Here is a 17,333-nt window from a genome sequence, read left to right on the forward strand (position 1 = left end):
AATTTAGAGGAAATAATCTGATTGTGAGGGACATTTCTTGTGATCAAATGAGCTGATATGGTGGGTAGTGAAATGCAAGAAAGTATGCAAGCAGGAATGGACGTGGTAGAGGATTATTCTGATAAACAATACCTTTGAGATACCTTTTGGCATCTTTAATTTAAAACAAATAAAAGGCATGGTTATTATGTGAAGAGTTTTTCTTCGATACAAAAGTCAAAGTAACTAGGAGCTCAAAAAGTATTAACACATCCATCTTAGGCAGTGTCTGCACATGCAGACACCACCAGCAGGAGTTTACCAGGCATGTCAGTCTGGGCTCCTTTTCACAAAGTTTATACACCACATTAGTTGCAGCTTTTTTGGTAGAATTTTGTTTGTAAAATTAGCATTTGTGAACTGTCTTAACTATAACAAAAATCTCAAATGCAGTCTGAAGTAATTTCAAGTTTTATATATATATATCTATCTATCTTTATTTCCTTTAGAAAATATGCTTTATATAAATCAGTTTCTTTCTGCACCTATTGACTGCATTTATAAACATTAACAAAGTGTTTTCTGCAAAATATTTAAAAGAGGACGTTAGAACAAATGTATTTAGTTATACACTGCTTGGAAAGAAGTCACTGTACACCATAGTCTGAGTAACAACAGCCATGCCACCCTTAATAAGATGTAGGATCTCATTTCACTGCTATGACTACAAAGGTCCTGGACTGTTATGGGACAGATGTCTCTTGACCTCACCTTATATTCCAGTTCATCTCCCAGATGTTTAGTAGTGTTGAGATCCAGGTTCTCTGTGGAGGCCAATCAAGTGTAGTGGCATTCATGTCCACAAACCATGCAGTTATAGTAGCAGCTTTCTATGACACAGAAATGCCACAATCATTTTCCTGGCACCACAAACAGAGGTTCAAGGCCAAACCAAGAAAAACAGGACCATACCATCACACTATCACCTCTGAATTTCATACTTGGGGTTACACACACACTGGTAAGAGACATTCATCAGGCATCTTCCACACCCACACACCAGTCCATCTGCTTGATAGAGGATATAGTATGATTCATTGCTCCATAATACAGCTTTCTAAGCTTCCACATCCCACTGTACTTGGTCTTTGCACCACTGAAGGCAATGCTGCATGTTAGTTCAAGTAACGTGGGGCTTGCATATAGCAGTCAACATGGGAACCCGTGTTGTGTTTGGTTCTGAATTATTGTGCACAATTGTGGCCCAGTCAATTCCTGGAACTCTGCATTCATTGTATCTGTCACAAATAGTGGTTTTTACATATTATCCTTTATAGCATTATGCATACAGCATAGTGTCTGTGGGAGGGGTGGTGTTTTTCATTATGAAAAATCATTCCGGTTGTCTCTAATTACGCTAATTGTTGCAAAATATAATACACTGTGTTTAGTGATGCAATGAAACAACTTGTTTTTTAGCATCTGCAGTATAGTATCTATTGGGGATGAAATGTTTTTCACACTATATGAATATTTTCATTCCATCTTCAGAAAGAGGAGATATAGTGAGTAAAAAATTGATCTATTCCTGAATAAAATTGAATACTTCTATGCATTATAAGATGTGGACTGTGTTTGTTGATCTCCAGCAAAATACTAACTTATGCAAGATATCTATTCTAGATGAGACAGAAGATGCTGAAAAAAAAAACTTAGATAATGAATATAGATTCTCAAAAGGATGGATAATTTATGATGATCAGAAATTAAATGTATATGAAGCTGGCACATGGCCATTCCCATGTGCCAGCTTCCGTGCTCCACGTGTTTCTGTTTTACTTGCATTTTTGTGTAACAGTTCCTATACATTCGCTGTTTTTAGTTATGTAATGATTCATATTTAATGTTTGTTGTATATTTGTGTGCTCATCCCAGCCCAGATGAAGCAACTAGCTTAAGTGGCAAAACTAGTAGGTTTTTGTTAAATAATTATTTGTGACCTATAAACCCAGTGTTAGTTATTTTTTATTATAATAATACGGAATTTACTGAACCTTACTACAATGATATTTCCCATAAAGGAGATAACTGAAGGAAATCATATCTGTTTAAATTTGGGCCTGAATTTAAACAGATCTAATTGCCTTCAGTTATTCTCTTTATGGAAAATATTGTTGTCATGCTTCTGTGAATTTCTAATTATTATCTTATATTTATGTTGGTATGCATATATTTTTATTTTATTATTACTTTTTTTTAATTAGGAGTTGGTTGACAGTTTAATTGTCTTATATGCTGTGTTGGTGCTTTTTAAAATACTTCTGTTATTTTCATTTTAATTGTGTTCATTGTTAGTATACTGAAGATGCCTTAGATAATAAGTTGAAAATGTTACATCTCCTAAACCTTTTAACATCTTCATTATTCATTTCTTGATATATCCAAGAGGTGTATAGAATACCATGGTCTTCCCCGAAATTAATTTTTGTCAAGTCTCCAGTTATATCTGCATTTGTCTTGGCACTATTAACTGCATCAGTTCACTTAGATTGGTCTTCCTGTGTGTCCTTTTCTTGCTCTCAAACACCTGTTTTGCTAACCTTTCTTTTCTTTTTGTTTGACTACTATCTTAGATTAGCTCTTCATAAATGGTTTTAAATCCTTTTTTTTTTTTTTGTCTGATCCACGCATTGCACTGATGTGCCATGTGTGGGCAAGATGAATAGAAGAAAGGAGAATCTGTTCACATTTGGCTTGAACAGCTGAGTGTTGTAATCTTTTGGGAAGGCAGAGTGGGGGGGAGACTCTTCCAAAGGACAGAAGTAGAAGGAATGAAAGAGGAGGCAAAGTTGGTTTGGTGAATTTCAGGATGGACTTCCCCCCCCCCTCTCTCTCTGTGAGTGAGGGAGGGAATGAAGCGGGTATGTGAGAGATGGATCATTAATTAGCTGGATTGTTCTTTTTTGGATAGAATCGAGCAATTTTAGAGAGGATTTTGATGCACAATCCCAAATATGGGAGCAATATTCCATGGCTGGGCAGATTTGGGCTTTTTATAGAGTTAGCAGCTGTGAAGGTGTGAAGTAGGGTCTTGTACGAAAAAGTACACCAAGTTTTTTGATGGGTTTAGTTGAAATGTAGTTGTGTCATGAAAGAACAGAGGTGCAAGTCATTCCAAGAAGAAAAATCCAATTTTTTTGGATATTTCAGTATTAAATTACTGAAGATAAGGGAGAGGGATACAAGCTTTTTCTTGCGAGAGATCAGACAGAACTGACAGAATTGAGTTTTGATGGCATTGCAGTTCGCAAGGTTGTCCTTGTCCCACTGGGATATAGCTAGGAGATCTGAGTTCAGGTCACTGGTCGTGGTATATCTTGAGGATTCTAATATTTGAGCACCACAAGATGTGTCAAATGAAAAGGAAGAATGGCAAAGTTATTATCTGTGGCAAAAGAGACTTGTATGAGGTTGTGGTCCAAGTTACCAAAAGGAGAACCGACAACTACAGTATACCTGGATAGGTCATTGCTGATGATAAACACCTCAGCATCCCTGCCTGCTTGATCAGTGAAACTAGAGAATGGGAGCCAATGTGAGTTGTGGACATTCTTCTCCAAGAAGGATGACCTCACTATTGGGGTATTTCGACTATAGAAAGTTGAGCTTTAGAGAGAGAGATAGTTGAAGAGGTCAGGATGGTTGACTGAGTTTGGAGAGCGATAGGTTCGCTGCTCTCAAATTCATCAGTTAAAATTAATTTCATCATAGTCTAATATAATGCTGGTCTAGTGTTAATTTCTCTTATTCTATCTAAATTATTCAAATACTTCCAATCGTATCATCTTTGCTTATTTTGTTATTGATCTCCATATTTAATTTGCTTTCTAACTTAAAAAACAATGACTAGATGTTTTGCTTGTTCTCTAGATTCTTCATTGAGAATACAGTTATTTCTCATTGTTCTTTTGTTTTGTTGATATTCTTATCATATTTGTTACAGTAGTTATTCAGTTTAGTTAGTTCCAAAGACCTGTACTGGATTTATTTAGGAATGTAAAATTCAATGCACTTCATCTGCATGAAGTGCATTGAACACATTTCCAATATTGTTACTAGGTTTAGTGCCATTTCCTTCATAATGTAATCCATATAGATAATGAATAACAGTGGAGATAGCATGCACCTTTGTCTGTCATGAAACCGTATTCTAGTATATCATAGATGACTTAAGTTCGGTTAGGGTAGAAATGCAAGAAAACAATGTTGGTAATAATATAGCAATGAGTTTGAGGCTATATGGTGGGATGTTACTACAGACATGGCAGCTCGATTGTATGGGACAGTGAGATGCATCGCTAATTTAGCCTCATGGATACTAGACAAGTGATCATTATGGGTGACTTTAATTATCCAAACATTGATTGTGTAGAAGAGAAATCTCATGATAAGAATGAAGAGGAATTTATTGAATTGTTGATAGACAACTTTCTCAAGCAGCATGTGAAAGAAGGAATGAGAGGTCAAAAGTGTGTGTGTTAGGTTTATTCATTGCATTAGAAAGGATCTCTGTTAAGAATATCACTATTTTACTGCCAGTTGGTGACAGTGATCATGCTGTGCTTTCTTGGGAAGTATCTAATCATATTGCTGTTCCAATTAGAACGGGTTTCATGCCGAACTATAAAGCTGGAAATTATGGCAGACTCAGGAGAATACTGTCTTTAGTCTAAATGATATCACTTAGTGAATGGGAAGGATATTAGCAATGCATGGGAATCTTTGAAAAAGTACTTAAATAAGGCAGTATCAGATTGTATACCCAGAGTTTGAAGAATAAATGGGGTGAGAGTGAAATTGATCTGCATCCTTATCAAGCAACAGATCCATAAGATGATATAGAAAGAATATTATGAGAATAAGAGTGAGAGGAGTTATGAAATATATAAAGTGCAGGCCAGAAAAATAACAAGTATTGTGCAGAAAGCTAAATTGGAGTATGAAAAGAAATTGGCTATTCAGGTTAAAGAGAATCCAAAAGAATTTTATCATTATGCTGCAAGCAAAAGAAAGAAAGAACAAATGAATGAATGAATGAATGTGAAAGAATAACTTTGCTAAGATATATCAAACAGGTATATATAATATGGTGCACAAGAGCTACTACATGGGATAAAGAGATGGAGGTGCATGAGAATGAAGAGCAGTTGTATAACCTGGATAAGAATTTGGTACTAGGGATAGATGGAATATCAGCATCTATGCTAAAGGAATGTTCAATCAAATTGGCTAAGCTTGTCACATATTTGTATAACTTGAAGTCTCAGCTCAGGAAAGATACCACAGAAATGGAAGGAATGTGTGAAAGTTTTGTTGTACAAGGGTAGTGCAAAAATTGATGTGTCGACTAATTATCTATCAGTATCTGTGATGCGATGTTAAGATTTTAGAGAAGTTGGTAAGAACTCCCATACAGAAATAGGTAGACAGACAAGCTATACTCTGGAAGGAATAGCATGGTTTAGTAAAGGAAGGTCATGTTTTAGCAATTTGCTCATTTTATAACCGTGTTATGGCCAATTTTTATTATTATTAAGAGAGACCTCCAGGGAGTCAGCGACTCATCGACCAACTATTATACTTATTCTTGAATTCATTCACACTGCTTGCACTCACAACATCCAATGGCAATCCATTCCACCACCCTATGAGAGAAAAATCTAGCCCTCATTCCCTTCTTAGCAACATTCATTCTCAGCTTCCAAGGATGCCCTCATGTCCTTTCTCCACCCTCCATAAATTGAAAAATTCCATCAATTGAAATCCTGTATGACCTTTTCAGAAGTTTGTAAGTCTCAATCATATCACTCCTCTTTCTCCTGTTTGCTAGTGTCTGCAGTCTACAAATTCTCAATCTCTCTTCATAATCAGTATTCCATAATCCTGATATAATTTTTAACGGTCTTCTTTGCACTCTCTCTCTCGATTATATCAGAATCGCAACAGATTTAGATAAAGGGAATGGATGTCACTATGATAATGTTGGATTTTGATATTTGATAGGATATCACATGAAAGGCTATTGCATAAACTGGAGAATATGGTATTGGAATATAAACTGTTGTCTTGGGTAAGTGGATGGTTGACAGACAGATGTCAGAAAGTGGTATACGGTGGGTGTGAAATTTAAGGTGACCAGTGGTGAACCTCAGGGTTCAGTCCTTGGGCCATTGTTGTTCAATTTATACATTAATGCCATTAGGAAGAGTCAAACAGGAGATATGCAATTGTTTGTCGATGATGCAAAGATACAGGACAATCAGGGATATTACTGATATCTAGCACTTACCAGGTGATTTGAGTATGCTGGAAATTTCGGTGGTAGTCCTTAAGGGTCAAAGCTGTATAACTGAGAGGAGACCTCCACATAGCTTTTAAAAGAATGTGGAGAACCGACCAGGGCTTCTGACCTAATGTCCAATCCTCACCATCTCGTGGTGCACACTGTTGGGTATCTACCTGGATACTGAACGAATGAGGATGGGCTGGCAATTTGGGATTTAGTCGACCAAACTGTATTCTTATTGGCTTAAACCAATATACAAAATGATGGTACAACATGACAAAATTTTATGCCGGCTGGTACATCACCCGGTTATACAAGGCCCCCGTTGTTTTTGCCAGGGAACCAGGGCAAACAGCGAAAAGTCAGCTACTGGAACAAACCTGAAAGCACACCCCAACTCAACATCACTAGAGTTAAAGATCGCTACTATCAACATAAGAATCCTGAATGGCAAAGAAATGGAGCTAGCTGAGGAATTAGATGAGTGCCAGATCAACATCATAGGGGTGACTGAAACAAAAAAGACAAAACCTGGTGAGATCTTTCTGAGCAATAAATACAAAATGTTATATTCAGGCAATAACAATCAAGGAAAAGAAGGAGTAGCCATAGTATTCAACACTAAATATGAGGCTAATCTTCTTGAATGGCAGGCAGTCTCAAGTAGAGTAATGTGGGCAAATATCAGAATGGGGAATTGGACAATGAGACTTATTTGTGCCTATGGTCCCACAGAAGGTTCTACTAAGGTAGAAATGTAGGAATTTTTTGATGCTTTAGAAAAAGCAACTGACACAATGAAAAAGTAAAAGTTGGTTTACCTTTTTGGGGATCTAAATAGCAGAGTAGGATATGATTGTCAGACATACAAAACTCTTTTGGGAAAATTTGGAGAAAAGAGCAAAGCTAATAATAATGATAAATACCTGTTGGATTTTATTTAAAATATAAAGAACCAATAGGCTTCATTTTGGCGATGTAAATGTTATTTAAATTAAAGGGATATTAAATCCCACATTGTTTTAAAACTGAATAAGAAACTCAAAGATCGGAATCAAAGAATTTCATGACAAATATAGTAACTATAAAAGTATCGGTGACTACTAGTGTAAGCTAAAGCACATAGTTCAAGTAGGTAGTACAAACTAGGGCAACTCGTAGCAAAGGTGCGGAAAGTTCTGATCGCTATTCTTAGTATTTCACATAATGTAAAATCCATCTCCTAGGAGATGTATGATGTTATACATTATGGTGGGAGGTCACTACCCAGACTGGTTTCGATCTTTATTGAGATCTCATCACTGAGTAGCTAGTCCAAATATAATACTAAGGGTATTGTGAAAAGAACTTATATACTCTGCTATACGAGTTGTCAAAAAGATGCACCCATAAATTATTTAAAATATAAAGAGCCAATAGGCTTTATTTCAGCGATGTAAACATTATTTCAATTAAGGGGATATTAAATCACACATTGTTTTAAAACCGAATAAGAAACTCAAAGATCAGAATCAGTATTATATATATTTGGTCTAGCTACTCACTGATGAGATCTCAATAAAGATCGAAACCGGTCTGGGTAGTGACCTTCCCCCATAATGTATAACATCATACATCTCCTAGGAGATGGGTTTTACATTATGTGAAATACTAAGAATAGCGATCAGAACTTTCCCCACTTTTGCTACGAGTTGCCCTAGTTTGTACTATGTACTTGAACTACATGCTTTAGCTTACGCTAGTAGTCGCCGATACTTTTATAGTTACTGTATTCGGCATGAAACTCTTTGATTACGATCTTTGAGTTTCTTATTCGGTTTTGAAACAATGTGGGATTTAATATCCCCTTAATTTAAATAATGTTTACATCACCGAAACGAAGCCTATTGGCTCTTTATATTTTAAATAATTTATGGGTACACCTTTTTGACAACCCGTATAGAAGAGTATATAAGTTCTTTTTGCTATACCGTTAGTATTATATTTAGTCTAGCTACTCACTGATGAGATCTCAATAAAGATCGAAACTAGTCTGGATAGTGACCTCCCACTATAATGTATAACATCATACATCTTCTAGGAGATGGGTTTTACATTATGTGAAATACTAAGAATAGTGATCAGAACTTTCCCCACCTTTGCTACGAGTTGCCCTAGTTTGTACTACATACTTGAACGTGGTTTCGTGCTTTGGCTTACGCTAGTAGTCGCCAATACTTTTATAGTTACTATATTCAGCATGAAACTCTTTGATTCCGATCTTTCAGTTTCTTATTCGGTTTTAAAACAATGTGGGATTTAATATCCCCTTAATTTAAATTTAAAAAAAAAACTGCTGGATTTCTGCTCAGGACATGTACTTGTTATTACTAACACCATGTTCCAACATAAAAATGTGCACAAATTCACATGGAGAGAAGAGGCAAGGAATAAGAACAGTCTCATTGACTATGTTATTGTTGATAGTGATGTTTTCTCCCTGGTGCAGGACACGAGAGTTTACAGAGGATTTGAAATTGGAAGTGATCATTATTTAGTCTTGAGCAGGATAAAACTGAATTTCATATTGGAAAGAATAACATGTAAGAAAGTTTTAAAGCAAATAAAAGTTGAGCAGCTCTAAGATGTGAACTGTAGACTAAAATACACAAAGCTTATTGAAGAAAAAATGAAAGACTTTGAGAAGAACCAAACCTTGGAGATTCAGTTGCAAGCCTTGAAGAACACTCTGATTAATTCAGTCAGAGAGGCGTGTGGTGAGGTTATCTGCAAGGATAGAAAAATCAGAGCTCCATGGTGGACACAGGAAGTTAAAGAGTCAGTGAAGGAAAAGAAGAAAGCATATCAAAAGTTCCTGGCAAATAAGTCAGCTTGTGCTCTTAGAGAATACAGACACAAATGTAAGAAAGCTAAACACTATGTAAAACTAAACAAAAGTCATGCGGGGACTTTGGCACGAACATAGAAAATAAATATCAAGAAGTGACAAAATATTTTGGAGGTAGTTGAAGAAGCTTAGAAATGGAAGAGAGGGTGTTGTAAAAGGAATTAGAGATGATAAAGGTGACATGAAAATGGGAGAAAAAGATATCCTTGAAGTATAAAGTAATTATTTCGAAAAATTGCTAAATGAAAGAAGCAGTGATAGCACAGTGGTAAAAAACACTCAACAGGCATACAGTCAAGAATACATATCCATACTTGAAGTAGAAAAAGCTATCAAAGGCCTGAAATGTGGAAAGGCAGCAGGAGTAGCTGATATTCGGCCAGAAATGCTGAAGTATGGTGGTATAAAAGTCTTACGGTAGCTGCACTGCATAGTTCAAAAGGCCTGGACAGAGGGATGAATTCCTGATGATTGGAGTAGAGCTCTCATAGTACCCATATATAAAAAGGGAAATAAAACTGAATGTGAGAATTACAGAGGTATTTCCTACTGAGTGTTACTGACAAGATTTATGCAAGTATACTTGAGAAACGGTTTAGAAGAATTGTGGAAGAAAAGCTTGGTGAAGAACAAGCTGGATTCAGGCCAAATAGTGGCTATCAGGATCAGATCTTCACTTTATGACAAATAGTTGAGAAAGCATGGTAATATAACAAAGATCTGTATTTAAGTTTTGTCGATCTGGAAAAGGCATATGAAAAGCTGCCAAGACAGAAGCTATTCAATACGCTACAGTTATATGGTGTCAATGGAGCATTATATCAAGCAATACTTAGTCTGTATTTGAGTTGTAAGTCAGCAGTTAGAATTGAAGGAAGTACAGGAAGATAGTTTAATGTTAAATCTGGTGTGAGATAAGCATGTACATTATCCCCTCTGTTATTCATTATCTATATGGATCACATTATGAAAGAAAGTGGTATTAAACATGATATCAGAATTGGAGATGTTAATGTCAGCTCCTTGCTTTATGCGGACGAATGTTATACTTCTAAATAAATCTGCTACAAGTTTGCAAGATTCCCTGACTAAATTGAATAACTGTTGTAATAGATATGATATGAAGGTCAGCAATAAAAAGACAAAGACAATGAAAATAGGTAGAATAGTTGAAAATGTGAACGGAGAACCTGTGGAACAAATAAAACATTTGAACTACTTAGGTACGATTTTTAGTGAAGATGGTAAATTAAATATAGAAATAGACAACAGAATCAACAAAGCTGGTATGGTAGGAAGTCAATTGAATAAATTCATATGGAATAAGAGAGAAATTAGTCAGAACACTAAATTAGCTGTATACAAGACTGTGTTCAAACCAATTTTAACTTATGGATCTGAGAGCTGGGTCAGAAGTAAAACACTTGACCAAAGACTAGAGACCGCAGATATGAGAGTTCTGAGAAAGATTAGAGGCGTGAACAGATGGCATCAATGGCAATATCATATTAAAAATGAGGATATTAGGAAAGAACTTGACATTATCAGCATCCAGGAATGCATTAGCAGAGCTAATCTCAAGTGGTATGGTCACTTAAACAGAATGGACGAGGGAAGATTAGCAAAACAAGTGTTCTCTGGCAGGTTGGCAGGAAAATGACCCAGAGGAAGACCAAGATATAGGTGGATTGATACGGTGCAAATTGCCTTAGACGATAAAAATATATGATCTATGAATGTTGGAGCCTTGACAAGTAACTGGCTGATTTGGAGGAAAATTGTAGATAGGAAGTTAGTAATGATGTAAATTTTTCATGTAGTACTATCATATCCTGTACACCCCTTGAGGATACATGTCAGTAATTTGATGATGTAAATTTGGGCAAACCAAAATGGCTGTCAGTTTAATGTTAGTAAGTGTAAAGTTATATACTTTGGCATGATAAGATTTCCAGTGGCATATTATATTAGTAGGATTATGCTACAAGAAACTGATGAGGCTATTGATCTTGGCAGATAGGAATTTGAAGTTCAAAGGTCACGGTAGCAAAAATTGCAAGTATAAATTTGTGGATTATTGCAAGGTTGAAGCAAACCTTAACATGTAGTAATAAGGAAGTCGTTTTTACCTCTTTATAAAGATAAGAATGTTATAAGTGTCCCTTGAATGTCCCCTGAACTATTGTGTGCAAATTTAGTCTCTTAGGTTCCAAGGAGATGAAGTTGTGGAAAGGGTTAAAAGAAGAGTTACAAAGTTATATCGAGATTATCGGATTTAGACTGCAAGTATGTAGATTACAGACTCTGGTTAACAGTAGAAAGAGATGTGATATGATAAGTCTATAAACTTCTGAATGGATGTTACAGGATATTGTCTGATGAAATTTCTCACTAAAAATAAAAATTGGTGGAAGGCAGACTATAAAATGGCCATTTGCTTGGTGTCTACTTGATATCAAGTACCTTGGAAAATGCCAAATGCGAACATCACAGATCTCTGAATCTTTCTATGGTATTCTACATGTCAACGAAGGAAACGGAGATAGTATGTATCTACTTTGGACCTAGATACAACAGAAAAGAAATATTATGGGTCTAGAGTGATGGATTCCATACTGGTGGTCATTCACTAAGTGGTGGTCTCAGGATAATTGATAACTAATGGGTAGTTTCCATATTTGTAGAGAGAAACTTAGCTGAGAGTAGCAAGTTCATGGCAGACTTTTTTTTTTTTAAATGGTTTAATATATAATCTTGCTTTCATACTTTTTTTGGTAGATGCCAGCTGTGTAATTTCTGTATAAGTAGAGATAATATTAGGATGCATGTTAGTTCTGGATCACATCTGTCAGGTATAACCAGAGAAGCACCTGAAGGACTGCAAGACTTCCTGATATCTAGGTTATTCAAGAGTATTCTGATTCTGGAGGAAGGCTGCAGGAGGCATGTGTTATGCTGTTTCAGATGTGACTGAAGGTGAAGTTCCTTGGTCATCTCTGCAAGAGTTGAAAGAGATATCTTTTTCTGTAGGTGTTAGGTAAGTACCATCTAGCATTTGCAGGAGACCAGAAGGCACAACTCTCATTTGTTCAAGAAGTGATTTTCTTCATTTTTTTCATTTGAAGTCAGATTTGAATTTATTGATGGTTGTTTTTCAGTTCTTGGGGACTTCAGTGTAGACTAAGGGTGGATCTGCAGTTTGCCTCAAACACTTGCAATGTGCTAATTTTTATTTAATTTAATTAATTTTTTTATTATTACCTCTCAGACTATAGTGGAGATTGATGACTTTCATTTCAACATCAATAATTTCTGTAACTTGATTGAAGCAAGTGTTTGAATCTAGAGAGTGGAAATAGTAAAAACACCATTCCTTGAAGTTTTGTAAACAATGTTGTGATAAAGAGGGGTGGGAGAGTAGATGGAGTGGTGGATGAATATAATGCATTGTTAGTGTTTTGTGAATGCTAGCATGAATGAATTTGTATGATATAGTGCTTGCTAAGCAAGGCCTCCCTTGATATATCTGTATCGAGGTGATTTGTTATAATAATAATAATATTGTCTGGAAAAATTTTCAGCTACATATTGTGCCTAAAACATTTTAAGATGGTGGGATGTGGAGCGGAGATGGGAGGAGTTAGCAATTGAAATCCATTACTTTAAAATGATAGAAGAAATCATGTTTTTATTGCATCTTACTCTTTACAAATCCCCATAATATAGTAATTTCATCATTCCTTATTTAATTGGAATGACTTGTATTCAGATCCTGTTACAATATAAGAAATTTTTCAAGGTTCTGCTAATGCTATACCTAATGTGATAAAATTTCTGAATATTTTCAGGAATCTGAGAAACCTGTTTCAGCTAAGAAAACAATTCAGTTAAAATTGTTTTAACTTGAATGGATTCATTTACTGGTTTGTGACGTGCAAAAATTCATCATTTTAAATTTCCAGAAATTTTGAAAACCATGAGAAAACAGTGACCATATGTAGCAAACAAGTTTTAATGGATATATGGGAACAGACTTGATTACATTGGTTTTGAATATTTCCATTGTAAGCTAAATTAGTACTTCCCTCACTGATTCATTAGAATGACATTTCAGGTGTTCTTAAATTCAAATTGTGAAATCCTAGTGCATCTTGTGCTCCTGCTCTGTGATAGTGACATATGAAGGTAATTGAAACAAATAATATAAAAAGAAAATGTTTGCTAAGCATTTACTTCTTGTTAGAAATTTAGTGATATAAATTTTTGCTATTGTGATCATTCCTCTTAAAAATAGCATATGTGATTTAAATACTTCATTTATTTTATAGTGGATGATGGTGCTATTTTGGATGCTGCCTTTACAACCTTTAATCATCAGCCTCCTCAGGGATTTGACAGAATAATGGTTGAAAAGTCTCTTTTATAGCTCGTGATTGTAACATGCACCGTCCATGTGCATCATGTGCTCCCAACCTATGAATGTACTAGTGACAATTGCCTTTCTTTGTTATATAAAGGTGAGTGAGAGAAGATATTACAGAGCTCTTGAATGGGACACTTAAAACTAAGGATCAAAAATAAGCTAGAGTTTGGTGGTGAAAGGAAATCAGGAAAACAAATGAATGCTGCTATTGCTGAGAAAGGCTGGATTATGTAGAAAGGATTTTTTTTCTCTATCTTTCTCTATTGAAAATGGTTGATCTGATAGGCTGTTTCAGCATTGTTTGCTGCATGTGCCAGCAGACCCTCAGGTGATTTCTTTAGGAAAGGAATTACCTGCATTGTAAAGCAGTGTTGATTATCAAAATCGTGATAATCTTGAAATTTTCACTAGGAATAAATGAGAATAGCAGCTAAAAACACACACAAACGAACTTTTAATTTTCAAGACATAAATTTACATCTAAAATATGGTGTTACATATGAAGTTATTCATTAATGGATTAAATATTTATTAAAGGATTTTAGGAAGATTGAATGGAATGATTGCAGTTCATACCTTTTATAATTTTCTGTTGAAGTATTCTGAAATCCTTAGCACTCCTTGCACTTATTTTTTTTTCCTTTCTAACCTTTGACCATAAATATATAATTTCTTGAGGCATATATTTATAATAATTTACATATAAAATTATCTAAGATTCAAGTGTAGAATTTGAATCCCTTTCTGAATGCAAAAAGTAGGTGAAATAAATTTTTGTCACTGTTTTTTTTCCACATATTGTAAGCCATGTGATAAGGCTTGTCACAAACTGATATAAAGTTATTTTTCAGTAGTTTTCTGAGCTCATACAGATCTATATTTATTTCTTTAGTCTAATTTTAATGAAAGTAATACTTCCAATAGTACACACAAATTGCCTTCTCTAAGTGAACTTATGTTTACTTGATCGCTATATTATAATAAGCTTATAATCTAAAACTAACGATAACTTATTAACAAAAATATTTCAAGCTCTCACATCCAAGGATAAACTTTTCTTTGTTAATTAATTTCTGCTTGCAGATTGAAAATAACAAAATAATAGTAATTAATAAAAGAGAAATGTGAAATATGTTAGTAGCATGACAAGGAGAACAGTAGTAGCTGATATTATAATAATAGTTTTTGTTTATTCATAATGTAGAACATTTTGTAAAACAAACAAACTAATGAAAAAAAGCATGCTTCTAATTCTGTTTCGTGAACTCAAAAAGTGCAGTGCATTGGCATTTTGTAAATAAAAATAATTTCTTTTTGCTTTTTAATTCTTTGCAAAATGCCAAACACTATTTTTTTCATATTTTATTCAGATGGAAGGTGTGTAATATTTCAAGTTTCAGGTGACTTGAATTAGTGATGGTATTTACCATCACTAACTCGTGATAGCAAATACCATCACTTGAGTTAGTGCCAATCATTTAAACAGAGGCTTCCATTATCTCTGTCAATTAATGTAAATAGTAAATCATGTGAGAATACATTTTTTCCTTTCTATACGTTTTATGTAAGGAGTAATAGAAAGATGTCAGGTATTGTTTGTTTTTTCTTAAGAAAATAGCAGGCTTATGATTTTTATTTTTGCATTGAACTTACAATTTGACTTAACAGGAGCTATTATATTTTAGATATTGGTCACAAAGATTTAGCTGAATATAAAAGAAATCAATAATAGAAGCCTGTTATTAGACTGGCAAGTATTTAGACGAATTTCATTCTGTAACATATTAGGTACAGATATTTTACATTCACTGAATCAAGGACATCGGAATCGTGTTAATTTAATGTATATTGATTTTATAATGCACTGATCATATTGTTAGGAATGTATGAAAATCATTAAGTGGTGAATAATAATTATTAATGAAAAATGCACACACACACACATCCTCTCCTCAGTGAGCCAGCTCATCTCATTAATAATTTGATTGTGGACACTTAATTTTCAGTTTTCATTATGTATAATTGTTTTGCATGCATGAATTCAAAACTTCTCAGATAACACTTGGCTGTATTCTATAATTCTCATTTCTAAAAGAATTTTTTTCTGCATATCATTTGTATGTTAGTGGTTGCTCACTATAAATATCATGTTACAAAGGACAGAAAAAATTGTTATGTATGCATAATTGAATAAAGTATTGCACATTAGGTAGAGAAGTGATGTTTAGATGCATTTTAATAGTAAGGTGAGCTTGACTTTGATAAGCCTTATGGGGCCTACTTCAGCTTTCACACTTAACTGCATTGCAGGGCACCTATGACATCAAATCACTTTTTTTTTATTAGCAGGTGAATGATAAATAATGGCATTTAAAGTATAATGTTAAATTATTTAGAGTAATATTTTTTTTGGCCAAATATTGCAATTTTTATAATTATTTGTACCCTTCATCAGTTTAGAAGCTTCATGAAGCTGAATGAGTTTTATATTTGCTATTACAAGAATAAGTACTTATCCTTTTAATACAAAAAAAAAAAAAAAATGTTAGTCATCTTTCTTTTTTTTCTTGGTATCACTGTACAGAATCAAATAATGGCAAATCTAACTTAACTATAAAAAAATATTATTTAGCCAGCTGTAGTATAATATAAATTAGAAGGATATAAAAAAAGAGAATCTACATAAGTTCCTTAATTCCAGGCGAAATTATTTTAATATTAAGAACTGCAAATTTTTGTTGTACAAAAATTTACTAACACAAGTACTTGTGTTAGTAAATAAGTAGTATAATTGATTTCAAATTGAGGTTATTTATTCACGAGTTATATTTTTCATGCATTATAAGGTTTCATGCAAAAAATGTATAAAATTGAAGGGAAATATACAGGAATATCCTCTCCCAGAGAAGTTTTTTCCTCCTTACATTGTATGTTTATATTATCCATCCCAATGTTCCAACTTAACTGTCGCCACTTGTTATTTTATTATATATAAAAATGCACATAATCTATTTCAAACTGCTTTGTCTGTTACTTGGGAGGAGAAAATCCTGCTGACAAGTTGGATTAGTTTTTAAGTTTAATTTGAAATTTTTTTTTCAAAGGTAAGTGTTCTATTAACATGACCTTAATCAATGAAGGTTCTCAAAATTATTACATATTATATACTTACAGAAAATAACATAGTAAAACAATATACAATAATATTGCATTTAATAATACTTTTGTTCCTGGTGATTCTTACATTCACCTACAGATTAATTAACCTCTTCCTTTTAACATCAGTTGCAGGCAGAATCATTTTTAAACATTTCCCAAATTAATTTGAATAATTAGCAAAATTCTGTAAAATTTTGCTGAAGTTATTACTTGGTAAGGACAATTAAACTGGTAAAGATAAATGGAAGCTTTGACAACCCTTTAAATGTTTTTTTTTTTATTGCAATAATAACACTATTCACAATTGCCTAAAATAGAATCAAGATGATAATGATAAGTGTGTGTGTGTGTGTGTACGTACAGGTTCATGAGTTAGAATGATTTCCATCAAGCAGTGTGAATCTGCTTTACTTATAAGTCTGAATGGCTTGAAAAGTGCAGGCTCCTGAATTATCTAATTTTTAATCATGATCATGTTAAGGATTAGATAATGTGCTAATTATTAATTGATAATTTATTAATTAGTTTAGGATTCTTTC

The 17,333-nt window shown here is 34.0% G+C and overlaps 1 protein-coding gene across 3 annotated transcripts in view; it reads left to right on the forward strand.

The window, feature by feature from the left end:
- Nucleotides 1-17,333, forward strand: part of LOC150094750 (SPRY domain-containing protein 7) — a 139,937-nt gene that overhangs the window by 112,923 nt on the left and 9,681 nt on the right. Inside the window, exon 5 of one of the 3 annotated variants that reach the window (XR_016550115.1) lies at nucleotides 13,541-13,729. The exons of 1 other annotated variant lie outside the window; for it this stretch is intronic. Coding sequence is in view for 1 of the 2 variants with exons in the window: in XM_090410957.1 (XP_090267083.1) it covers nucleotides 13,541-13,638 (98 nt within the window). In the remaining variant the exon portion in view is untranslated. Of the gene's footprint in view, nucleotides 1-13,540; nucleotides 15,844-17,333 lie in introns of those variants that run through there. One more of the 3 variants, XM_090410957.1, reaches the window with a different exon arrangement.

Source organism: Typopeltis vanoorti, chromosome 21 (assembly GCF_054136105.1).
Source record: "Typopeltis vanoorti isolate ZY-2024b chromosome 21, IOZ_Tvanoo_1.0, whole genome shotgun sequence".
Lineage (NCBI taxonomy): Eukaryota > Metazoa > Arthropoda > Arachnida > Uropygi > Thelyphonidae > Typopeltis > Typopeltis vanoorti.